Source organism: Barbus barbus (genome assembly GCF_936440315.1).
Source record: "Barbus barbus genome assembly, chromosome: 29".
In the NCBI taxonomy this organism is placed as follows: domain Eukaryota; kingdom Metazoa; phylum Chordata; class Actinopteri; order Cypriniformes; family Cyprinidae; genus Barbus; species Barbus barbus.
In genome coordinates this window covers 4,636,530-4,649,411 of record NC_136757.1, presented here as the reverse complement: position 1 = coordinate 4,649,411, position 12,882 = coordinate 4,636,530, and the positions used below count along the sequence as shown (strand labels likewise).

Genomic DNA, 12,882 nt, shown 5'->3' with positions numbered 1-12,882 from the left:
TTGTAGCAACTCAAATACAAGCATTTATAGGCTAGAATAGTACCTTTAAAACTAGAGACGGTTTGTACATGAGCTCCGTTTTTATTTCCTTATCTCTTTCCATGGAAACTGAGTCAGTCTACTTCTGCATACATCAGATATTGATTTAAAAAGAGTCCGAAAAAAGAAATCATAGTTTCAGTGAAAAGACTCTTTTAATTTCGTGAAGCAGGTCAGCAACTTTTTTTGTCAGCCGAAACCCTTAGTCAAAATATTTATTTAATTTAAAGTTAATATTTCAATAATTTAACTTTCACATTATCACGGTTCTCTGATGGCAGTCAATGGTCACATTGCATGCAAGTAAAGTTTTTAAAAGTTTTCTTTTTTTTTTAAGCATTTTTGCAATGAAAACAATCAAAATAAAGCTATTCAGGAAATCTACTTTTAAAACAGTCCAGTTAAAAGTACTTGGTAATGCTAAAGTTTGTGTGTGTATTGGCAGACGGTGAACCAGTTGGCCCATGCCTTACATCAGGATGAGGATTTGGACGCAGGCAGTCTGGTGTGTGTCATGTGGCCGAAAGCGAAGTGTGCGCTGCTGCGTGATGACCTGGTGCTTGTGGACAGGTAAACACACACCCGTGCTGACCACACTATTAGGAAATATTCACTGTCATTTAACACTGCATTCAACACACTGTTTTAATTTACAGATCTATAAATTCTGCACATATTAAAATTTGTTTGCTTTTATTTACATACGATACGTTGCTTGCTAGATGCTGTTTTTAATGTTAAGATGACATAAGGATACCAGTGCAATGGCATTATAAGCTTACTGCATTAAATGACCAATTTACAGCATTAGAAGTCATATTAGGAATGATGTGTTTTTGGAAACTCATAAAATATTCCTTTTCAAGCCCTGGCATCGATGTCACAACAGAGTTGGACAGCTGGATCGATAAATTCTGCCTTGATGCTGACGTTTTTGTGCTGGTGGCCAATTCAGAGTCCACTTTAATGCAAACAGTGAGTTTAATATGAACTTCAGTTTGTGAAAAAATGCTTATGGACTGGAGCTTTATGTAGTTTTTGGTATATATTACAGCTTTATGGACAGATACATTGCAGTAGTATTTGCACTCATTTCTTTGAAGTCAAAGTTTGTGTATAAATCTTTTGATTATCTTTTATTTTTCTCCAGTCCTTGTGAGGTTTCACTCATTTTAGAGTGCACAGTTGTCATGTGACCTCAGTGGTTTCAGCTTATTAAAACATGTCTGCCCTCTTAAAGGAAAAGTCATTCTTTCACAAAGTCAACGAGCGCCTCTCCAGCCCCAATATCTTCATCCTGAACAACCGCTGGGACGCCTCCGCCAACGAGCCCGAGTACATGGAAGAGGTGTGACTTACATGACACAACAAACAACACACTTACTAGGAGTCTCACCACCCTGAGATGCATTTTAAACCATTAACATCCCTGATAGTTAAACCTAATACTCCTAAGCATGTTTTATTTTTTGAGGTGAAACTTTAAGAATTGTATTTGTCTGATTTACAAATAAAGTCAAGTAAACAAATTGGAGTAACACTTTAGTAAAGGGACCAATTCTCACTATTAACTACTTTTTTTTTTATTAGTGTGCATATTACTAGCATATTGGTCTTTTTATTACTACTTATAAATTCACATAATAATGCCTTATTCTGCATGAACATAGTTTAGATCCCTTTATCCTGCCTTATACCTGAACTTAACAACTACCTTACTAAATATAAGCAGCAAATAGGTATTGGACCTTTTAGTGACATTTTTGAAACCAGGGTGAATGGTGCATGGTGGTTTTGCACTGTTATAATGTAACGTGTGTTTGTCAGGTGAGACGGCAGCACATGGACCGCTGCACTAGTTTTTTAGTGGATGAGCTGCGGGTGGTGGATCGTGCTCAGGCCGGCGACCGGATCTTCTTCGTCTCCGCTAAAGAAGCTCTTCAGGCGCGTGTCCAGAAAGCCCAGGGAATGCCTGAAGCAGGTAGATACATTTACATCAGGGGTTCACAAAAGTATGTCTGTGATTTTTAACTTAATATTTCAATATGTTAACAACACATACTCATGTTCATGGGTTTCTGATGATGGTGACATCTAAGTAAACAGAAAAAGGGCCAGTTTTACTGATTGGTTAACGCGGCGTGAATATCCGCCAAAGTTCAGATTTCAAAATCTTTTCAAAAAGCATTTCAAATTCAAGCTTTCATTATGGTGGAATATTGGAGGAATGCTGTAAACTTTTGTCCACAAAAATGTTGAAAATGATGCGAATGTGGAAATAAAGTGTACATTGCGTTCCCAAATGCATGTTAAATTCAGTACATGCAGAGATGAAGATCAGAGGAGTCCACAGCGTCACTCTGAAACACGCAGCACAACAGACTGTGGGCTTAATTAAATGGCAGCATTTGATTTGATAATTGTACTAAAATGCAAGTTATATCGCAATTCTTTTTATTTTTTTCTTATTAATTGTGTTTACTGATTTTAATATTACAGTATATTTAATTATTAGTTTTTCATTAACTCACAAACACTCTGCCGTTCCCTCACAAATCCATTTGAGAAACCTTGCATTACAGCATCATCTCAAATCAAATATTCTTTCATACGGGGATGTGAACATTGTGAAAACTCCTATTTTTGAAAGAGCAAGAAAAATCCTCTTTTCCCTGATATGACGCCTGTAAAGAGGTTGTTTTTGGATTTCAGGTGGTGCTCTGGCTGAAGGTTTTCAAGCGAGAATGTTTGAGTTCCAGAACTTTGAAAGACGGTTTGAGGTGAGTGTGGTGGTGTTTGAGACTGTCCTTGGTTTAAATGTGTCTGTCTGACTCTCATATATGTGTGTCTTTGCAGGAGTGCATCTCGCAGTCAGCAGTGAAGACTAAGTTCGAGCAGCACACGATGAGAGCCAAGCAGATTTCTGAAGCTCTGCGTCTGATAATGGACTCGGTGCACATTGCAGCTCAAGAGCAAAGGTGAGCACAAAGATGCCTGCTTTTCTTAGAGGTAATCCATCACACTGATCCACTGGTGACATTGGAATTAGCTTAGAGCCTGACTGAGGAGGAGATAGAAATGGTAGAGTCAAATGTTGGAATTGGGGATAATATCTACGATGTATTTGAATTTTGCTGGCAATATAAAATGAACAGTGTAATTGTGTGTGATTTTCTGGAGCTTAAAGCATCCTGTTAGACTGGTTTTGTGATCCTTCCTTGTCTCGCAGTCCACAACTATCAGATTAAGACACATATATTTCGATAGCAACTCTAATTTAAAATTTAGTAGCAAAAACAATGTTTGAGTTAAGTTCAGTGCATTTTTTCATTTGAAATATCTTATTTCAAATCAACTAAGGGAATTATTTAAATCAAAGGAAATTCGATATGTATATAATTATATAGATTTTGATGACTATATACTGATATATTTGTGCATACAAATAAGTTAAATATTTTGTATTAAAAGTACACTGCTGTTCAAAAGTTGGAATTATTTATTTATGAAATAATTTAATTTTTTTCTTTCACCAAGGCTGCATTTGTTTGTTCGAAATAGTTAAAACAGTAATTATTACATTATTAATAATAATTAGTAGTAGTATTACAATTTGAATTCATTGTTTTAGACTTTAATATGTATGATAAAAAAAAAAAATCTGTTGCAAAGCTGAATTTTCAGCAGCCATTACTCCAGTCTTCAGCCATATTTGTAAACTGTAGAATATTTTATTCCATTAGTCCAAATATTTGAATCCATTGTGTTTTCAGTATGTATAAGGACGCCCAACATGGCTGCACAAAGCCAAGCGACCTTCAAAATAGTGTTTAGCTGCTTCTTGCATCACACATGGTTAGGGTTCAGTGATTAGGAATCGTATTAAGCTAACAGTCTTAGATCAGCCTTATTAAAAATAATCTGGATTTTTATATTTGAAGGATAGCCGACTGCATAGACTGGAATGAATATTTAGACTGATGATTTTTGTGTTCAGGATTCATTGTTTAGAGATGAAAGAGGAGAGGGAGGATAGGCTGGAGTTCATTGATAAACAGCTGGATCTGCTCACTCTGGACTGCAAGAGCAAAATCAAGAAGATCACAGAGGAGGTGGAGAAACAGGTGAGGCTCCAGTTACTGCTCTTTCTTTCTTGGTCTTTTTTAATGTTTTATTAGGTCTTGTATCTTTTGTTTTAGTTCTTTTAAGTTTTAAATGTGAATATAAATGAATAATGTCACACTTTCAAGGCATTACTTCATGGTAGACGACCAGATTATTGAAACACATAAGGATTTTAAGTCTTTAGTGACTTTAATTTTCGGTCTCTTATGAGTGTGTTTCCATGTTTGATCCTGTCCGTCTGTATGTAAAGGTGTCTAACGGTATGGCAGAGGAGATCCGGAGACTGGCTGTGCTAGTGGACGACTTCCACTTGGACTTTCATCCTTCACAAGTGGTGCTGAAAGTGTACAAGAATGTGAGTTGGACTTGAATTGGTCTTCCTCCAATCACCTGCCACTGTTGTTTAATGTTTAGTGTCAACATGCAACTCTCCACAAAGGAAAGTCCCCAGCTGCCCTGTAACATCATGTGATCTCATCTATGCCCTTGTTAACTTTCAGTTTTACACAGGGCTGTATCAAGATATTATATATTTTAGTTTTATCTATCTATCACATCTTTTATGTAAAATATCTTACTCAGGAATAAAAAATAACATGCAGTTTGTATGATGTCTCATATTTTGTTAAAATTATTCACATTTTCACAGATTCTGCAAGGGGTTCACAAACTTTCGCATGCCACTGTATAGATATAGATAGACATATAGACATATAGATATAGATAGATAGATAAAACTAAAAAATACTTATTTATTTATTTATAAGAAGTCTTTTCTGCTCAACAAACCTGCATTTATTTGATCCAAAGTTCAGTAGAAACAGTATTTTTTTTTTATATTATTGCAATTTAAAATAACTTTGAATATATTTTCAAGTGTAATTTATTCCTGTGATCAAAGCTGAATTTTCAGCATCATTACTCCAATCTTCAGTGTCACATGATCCTTCAGAAATCATTCTATGCTGATTTTCTGCTCAAAAAACATTTTTTATTATTATGTTGAAAATATATTGAGTAGATTTTTTTTTTTAGGATTCTTTGAAATATGAAAACCTGAAATAGAAATATTTTGTAACATTATTAAATGTCTTTGTCATCACTTTTGATCAATTTAAAGCATTCTTGCTAAAGTATTAATTTCTGTACCCCCCCCCTGCTTTAAATATTGATAATAATAACAATAAATGTTTTTTGAGCAGCAAATCATCATATAAGAATGATTTCTGAAGGATCATGTGACCCTGAAGACTGGAGTAATGATGCTGAAAATACAGCTTTGATCACAGGAATAAATTACATTTTACAATATATTCACATAGAAAACAGTTATTTAAAATAGTAAAAATATTTCACAATATTACTGCTTTTACTGTACTTCGGATCCAATGAATGCAGGATTGGTGAGCAGAAGACAATTCTTTAAAAAACATGAAAAACCTGACTGTTCAAAAACTTTTGACTGGTTTTGTGTGTGTGTGTGTATTTAATCATAGGTTAATGTGTAATCTTTGAAAGCGGTAATACATGAAAAATAAATATTTTTTGTGTCATGTTATAATGATGCTTGAATGGTTGATTTCAGGAGCTCCACAAACACATAGAGGACGGTCTTGGCAGGAATATGTCTGAGAGATGCTCCAGTGCGATAACTGCAGCGCTGCAAACCACACAGACTGAAATGATAGGTCAGTATCTCTCTCATACGCTGAGTTTTCATACAGCTCACACTATTAAAGACCAGCAGGTTAAAGAGACTCTTCTGATCGTTCCAGAGGGCCTGAAGCCCCTGCTGCCCATCGGGATTCGAGAGCAGGTGGATAAGATGGTGCCCAGACAGTGCTTTGCCCTCAGCTACGACCTCAACTGTGACAAACTCTGTAGCGACTTCCAGGAAGACATCGGCTTCCACTTCTCTCTGGGCTGGACCATGCTAGTCAACCGCTTCCTGGGTCCCAAAAACACACGCCGCGCTCTCATGGGCTACAATGACCAGGTAGCGCATGTCACTTGAGGACTTTTATTTATAAGACCAACATCCTGCAGAGTGTAGCTCAAACTTAGAAGATTCTAGTAATCCTGAAGACCTTAAATGCCTTGTTTGAGGTGAGTGTGATTGGGTTTGGAGCTAAACTTTACAGGACAGTGGCTCTTCCAGAAGCAGGATGGGACACCCCTGATTCATTTTTTTGGTTTACATTTTTCTGGATTCCGTTTTAATGGTTAAATTTCATTTTAGTAAACAAAAAGCATGTCTTATGAAATTATGTAAATTAACAACTATGTATTTAATTAAAATGTAATAACAATTTTAAATGTATGTATTATTTAAATATAATAATTTAATAATAACAACTATTTATTACAGTATTTTTAGGGGCTACTAAAATAACGTTTTCTTTGTTCTTGAATTTGGTTTTATTTTCCTTGTTTTCTGTTTTAATTTTTCTGGATTCTGTCTTCATGGTTTATAAAATTGTATTAATGAAAAGGCATGGCAATAATTAATTGATTTCATAAAACTTTACACATCTAATAATTTATTAAGATTTTCCCAATAATATGGCACTATGAGATTATTTTTTTTCAGAAATTCTGTTTTTCTTTCTGCATTTAATACAAAACATTAAGCATAAAACATTAGCAATTAAATTAACCTTTTAAAATTGTATCAAAATTAATTTTAATTTTTGGTGAACAGTGCTATACATAAGCCATTTAAAACTGATATTCCTTAAAATATAATCAATAAACAATTAAATGTGAATTAGTATTGATTCTAGAATAAAAAAAAATATTTCAAAGTCATGAAAAAAAAAAATACGCGCAATAGATTAGTAAAACGAGTTTCCCCACTCATATATATTTCTGTCACGCTTGAAGTTTAAGGAAGTCCTCATATAGTAAGACTGCAGACGCTGAAACCAGCATGAGCTTGAGTGATCACGTGTGTATTAGCCGACACTGTGACACTTACTCACACAGACACTCGTCCATGTCTCCATTTCAATAAGTGTACAGCCCTGCTTGTGCTTTATTCATCCAGAATTTACCAGATTCTGTGACATTCCACTTTATACTGTAAATTTAATTTTTATGACTGGATTCCGTGGAGATGATAGGGCCCTGCGTCCCGTGTTGAGTCCTAACTGATCAAGTGTGTGTTTTGTGTTGTCAGGTTCCCAGGCCTCTGGCCATCACTCCGGTCAGCACCAGTATGCCTCCTTTCCCTCAAGGATCTGTGACCCAGGAAGAGCTAATGGTTTCCATGGTAACAGGATTGGCATCACTAACCTCTCGGACTTCAATGGGCATTATAGTCGTTGGCGGAGTGGTAAGAACATAGCATTTGTGACCCTGGACCACAAAACCAGTCATAAGGGTAAAGTTTTAGAAATTTAGATTTTGAGAAGCTGAATAAATAAGCTTTCAATTGATGTATGGTTGGTTAGGATCCGACAATATTGGTCCGAGATACAACTATTTGAAAATCTGGAATATGAGGGTGCAAAAAATCTACATTACTACTATTACTAATCAGTTTTGATATATTTACAGTAGGAAATTTACAAAATATCTTCATGGAACATGATCTTTACTTAATATCCTAATGATTTTTGGCATAAAAGAAAAATTGATAATTTTGACAATGTATTGTTGGCTATTGCTGCAAATATACCCCAGCGACTTAAGACTGGTTTTGTGGTCCAGGGTCTCACATATCTCTGATGCACAAAAATCCTTGTGTGCCTATATGTTTTCCACACCTGTCCTCATTTACTCATCATCATGTCATCTCCTGGTGTGATTGTGTTTGTGTCTCAGATCTGGAAGGCAGTGGGCTGGAGGCTCATCGCTTTGTCTGTGGGTCTCTATGGGCTGCTGTATGTGTATGAGAGACTCACCTGGACCACGAGGGCCAAAGAGAGAGCTTTTAAAAGGCAGTTTGTGGACTACGCCAGCGAGAAGCTACAGCTCATCGTCAGCTACACGGGATCCAACTGCAGTCATCAGGTTCAGCAGTAAGTCTGAGTCTTTCTCTGTTTTTAAATAGCGCTGTGCACATTTTACTTTCACTTTCAAATTAGCGGCAATTTGGAGTCAACTGATTGAATTCAATTCAAACAACAAAATACAACATCAAACTCATTTAGCCTATCGTAGAACTTTTATTAACAAAATAAATAAAAATACACCATGCTATATGCCTTATATAAAATAACTAGGGTTGGGCACGTTATTGCATTAAAGCATTAATTGATTAACAATTATCGTGCATTAACGCAGTTTTTTTTATTATTATGAAAGTCCGTTGCTCACTGGCTCTGAATACACATACAGACAAACCATAGGTCACAGCAGGGGTGGGATGTTGAGCAGTACTGGCTTGGAATGGGCGTCATCACGCGTCTCAACCAATGAGAACATTTGGGGTGGGCGTAAGACTACAGCAGCGCTCGCATGAATGCTCCCGATAAAATGATTTAGGCTAAGCATCAACATTCACAAACCACTGTTCACTGTTATTTTTAACAGAAAAGAATGCAACATGCTCGTAATCAAAACAAGTGGGAAATAGGAAGTTTCCGATAGCATGTGAAGACAGCAGAGAAGCGCTCAGCACAGTGGAGTGCATCGTTTTGTTGGTTTCCGCGATAGTGCAGGTGTCGACTCGGAAGGTGCCTGTTATAATGTTATGATCGAGGCTCTGGACTCTTGAGCATAACATGTTTTTCTATAACAAACTATAAAATATTTTCTATAAAAACGTTAATGCCCTGGCAGTGGCAAATAGCTTTGGTTTTATATTTAATTTGTTTACATTAAAAACTATGTAATCATTAAAAAAAATGTAATTATGCGAAGCGATAACAAGCAATCTGCAAACAATCCAATGAAGAATGACGTAGATTCACATGAAAATGCCAACGATATGTTTCTGAGGACAGTCGATTCCCTTCAGAGACACATTCACAAAGACGTCCATGCCGTGATTTGACTTTAAAAATACATTAAGCACTGAGCAGCCACATTCAGATTTAACTGTAGTGTCTGTTAAATGATTAAATGATCTCAAATTATTTTTATTACTATAAAAAAATGAAAAACGACGGTTAGCAGCAAGCCTACTCAGTTGGCTTCATATTTTTGTGGAAACCCATTGTGATACATTTTGCCCCCCCCCACACTACCACTCAAAAGTTAACCCCAAACTTTTGAATGGTAGTGAATATCCATCAAACAAACAAATCACATCATGTAAGGTAGTTTGACATCATACAAAGCCTCTTAATCCAGTATAATCCAGATTGTAGGTTGTTTGATGAACTAGAGGACTTTAATGCAAATGTTGTCCTGTCATTCAGACTTTATATAAGCACTGTGACATGAACACCACTGCTGCCCTCTAGTGGAGCAATGAAATATAAGAAGTGTATGTTATGAGAGTTTTGATTTCTGTAGTTTTTCACACATTGTTTCCTTCTCAATCACTGTTTGTTTGTGACAGGGAGCTGGCCAGCACCTTCTCTCAGCTCTGTCAGCAGGTGGACGTGACCAGACAGCAGCTGGAGGATGAAATTGGGGATTTGAACAGCAAGATCGAACAGTTGGACGGCCTGCAGAGTAAAGCCAAGCTGCTCAGGTGAGAGTCTGTGATATCACATATTGTGCATTTGCTGATGTAGTCTTGTTCAGGAATAGTACACTGTCACAATATATACACTACAGTTTAAAGCTTTGGGGTCAGTAAAACCTTATTAAACCTTATCATTTAAAAAGTGAAAAAAATAATAATACTTTTATTCAGAGAGGATGCATTAAATTGTTCAAAAGTGACACTAAAGACATTTATCAGGGGTGCAAACTTATCACCTTTCGGCGAAATTCGCCGTTTTCACCTTGAAATAGGTCATTCACATGAATCATGTAAAAATATATAAAAATCGTATCACCTGTAGTGTTTTTTTCCCCTGTTGTCAAAGGAATGATCCCGCCCTACTCTGCCTCTGATTGGCTTACCTTAATGTTCTTTTCCTCATCCAACCAATCTCACTCCTGAAGCCTAACTTTTAGACGCTGCAGGCAACTGTCCATATTTCAGACACAATGCATTTGCGTTTAAACGGTGATTACCGCGTGAGGCTGCTGTTTTTTTTTGTTATTGTTTATTTTGTTTTGCATGAGGCTGCTGTTGCGATATGAAGATTGTAAGTTATGTTATCACTGCATTAGCTCGCTACCTTTTTGCAAAAATGCTCCTCAGTCTAGACCTTAACATTTGTCTGACATATCAGTATTACTCTGACATGAAGTCGATTTGAGAACTGTTCGACCTACAAGTAAAGCATACCGGTTAATGTACAGTAATATTAGTATCACTCAGCTCAAGTCATGCAGCGCTAAGCCATAGCTAGTGTCAGCCTGTTTCAAGACGGAGAAACACCTCGCGTTTAGCCCGTCAGCTGCTTCAAAAATTCGAGTGCTGAAATCAAGATTTCCAGTGGTTAAAGTTTGCCACCTCTTTCACTCCTGACGAGTTTGAACCCCTGATTTATAATGTTTCTATTTCAAATAAATGCTCTTCTTTTGAAGTTTATATTGATCAAAAAAGTCATGAAAATCTGGAGTAATGATGCTGAAAATTCAGCTTTATCACAGGAATAAATTATATTTGAAAATATATTAAATTGTTAAAAAAAAAAATGGGTTTTTGAATGAACTAATGCAGCTTAGGTGAACATAAAATACTTTCAAAAACATTTAAAGTAGTGCTGCCAAAATAAACGTTTTTGTTTACATAATATATGAGTGTTTACTGAGTTTATTTATTATGTATATATACATACAAACACATGCATGTATATATTTAAGAAAAATGTTATGTTTATATATTAAATATTTATATATAATATAATTATATAAATTTGTAAAAATATTAACATGTAAATATTTTCAAAATATATACTGTTTGTGTGTGTGTTTATATATATATATATATATACATAATAAATTAATCGCGATTAATCACTTGACAACACTAATTTAAAGTCTTACAAACCCCAATTTTTTTTTTTCTTCCAATCAGAACCATATCAACTAAACTGAAATAAAAGAATGCAAATTCTAGTTAAAATTATCAAGACATGTATTAAAAACAGATATTACTGGAATGATATCTAAACGTTTTTATTTATAAACTCACCAGTATATAAATACTAATAAATATCAATATCATCTATGTTTTTATTGATTTTTTTGCCTCTGTGGTTCAAATTAGAGATGAAATTTAAATATCTTAGTTAGCAGGCGAAAAACTAGTTGACTGGCCTTTGCAAAGCTTATTGGCCAAAAATAAAAAGCACATTAAAATAATTGTTATTCACGGTGTTTGATCATTTTATTTTGTTAACTGAAAGTTGAGACATATTAAAAATGCTAACTACATGTTTCTACAGGAATAAAGCCGGCTGGCTGGACAGTGAACTCAACATGTTTACCCAGCAGTACCTTCAACAGGGTCGATAGAGATCCACCTGAACACTACGAGCTCCACACTGCTGCACTTTGAATATCTACTGCAGATAATCGAACTCCCAGCCATGCTTTCAGCCATTTATTTGAGCGTACCAAATATTGCTCATCACATATTTCTTATTTTTTTTCTATCAGTATTTTGTTTGTTTTTTTTGCATACGAGACTACAGTGTCGTGCCACTCTAAAGAGAGCTTTCTTTAGTTTTGTACTCTTTCTTTTGTATTTAATACAAGGTAATTATTTATTCTTGAGTTAAGAGGTCATGTGCTTGGCCTCTGTGTAGATTGTGTTATATAGATTCCCAGAGAGATTTGTTAGTATGCCACAGCAAATTGCAAAAAGTGAGATGTCTTCTAAACGGGCTCTCACGTGCCTTGTAATGAATCTAACTGCGTGCATCAGCTTTCCTCTCTGGTCTTTGTCACAGATGTTACGTAAAAGCGTACCGCAGCGTCTGCATTCCACTCAGTGTGTGAGTCGATCTGAGCAAATCTAAATAATTATATTTTTGTCATCTTTTCCCAAAATCTTGATCTGGCAATATTAGAAATCAAATTGTTTTGAATGAAATCAGCTACATTTTCTAGTGCCTCTTCGATTGAGTTTTTTCCCTCATTCCTGCACTGTTTTACTACTAATCATATGTTTAGTTGCAACATGGGACAATTGACCATTAATATGCTATTATGCATGTATGAATTGGATAGGAGAAGCAGATTTATGTAAACCTGGATGCCAGTTACGCATATAATTGCATTGTACATTTATTTCATCCACATCTGAATCAGACTGTAAATGTGTGTGGTGCATTACTAACCTGTTAGTTCCTGCATATGTATGATCTAGTGAATGCTAACCTGTTTCGTTTGGATTATGACGTGTGCTAAGTGTTCAAGAACGTCATCGGGAGAAGCTATTGTGATGTGCACTTTATATTTTGCTGCTTTTTGCATTTGTCTCCAGAAGATCCATTAGAAAGAGAAAGTAAGTGTCAACAGTAATGTATAGGTGAGCATGCAGACCGTTGTAATTTATTGTCATTCACTATTACTGTTAGATGAAATAATAAAGTGACACTGTTGAAAAATGAATGATAGCTTGATGAGCTAAATGTCAGTTTTTCTTTATAAAATGACGCTTACAAAGCATGAGTTGCCATTTCATTCTTTTAATAGGCACAT

At 35.5% G+C, this 12,882-nt stretch overlaps 1 protein-coding gene across 3 annotated transcripts in view; it reads left to right on the top strand.

Annotated features, from left to right (window-relative positions):
- The window catches only part of LOC306849727 (mitofusin-2-like), a 25,819-nt gene extending 12,937 nt beyond the window's left edge, over positions 1 to 12,882 (top strand). For all 3 annotated transcript variants that reach the window (XM_079384990.1, XM_079384989.1, XM_079384988.1), the window contains exons 5-18: positions 485 to 609; positions 906 to 1,014; positions 1,280 to 1,387; positions 1,867 to 2,020; positions 2,752 to 2,819; positions 2,896 to 3,017; positions 4,037 to 4,163; positions 4,415 to 4,519; positions 5,750 to 5,852; positions 5,940 to 6,160; positions 7,343 to 7,498; positions 7,990 to 8,186; positions 9,674 to 9,808; positions 11,622 to 12,882. In XM_079384990.1, the coding sequence (XP_079241116.1) occupies positions 485 to 609; positions 906 to 1,014; positions 1,280 to 1,387; positions 1,867 to 2,020; positions 2,752 to 2,819; positions 2,896 to 3,017; positions 4,037 to 4,163; positions 4,415 to 4,519; positions 5,750 to 5,852; positions 5,940 to 6,160; positions 7,343 to 7,498; positions 7,990 to 8,186; positions 9,674 to 9,808; positions 11,622 to 11,691 (1,800 nt within the window). In that variant the 3' untranslated portion in view covers positions 11,692 to 12,882. The remainder of the gene's footprint in view (positions 1 to 484; positions 610 to 905; positions 1,015 to 1,279; positions 1,388 to 1,866; positions 2,021 to 2,751; positions 2,820 to 2,895; positions 3,018 to 4,036; positions 4,164 to 4,414; positions 4,520 to 5,749; positions 5,853 to 5,939; positions 6,161 to 7,342; positions 7,499 to 7,989; positions 8,187 to 9,673; positions 9,809 to 11,621) is intronic.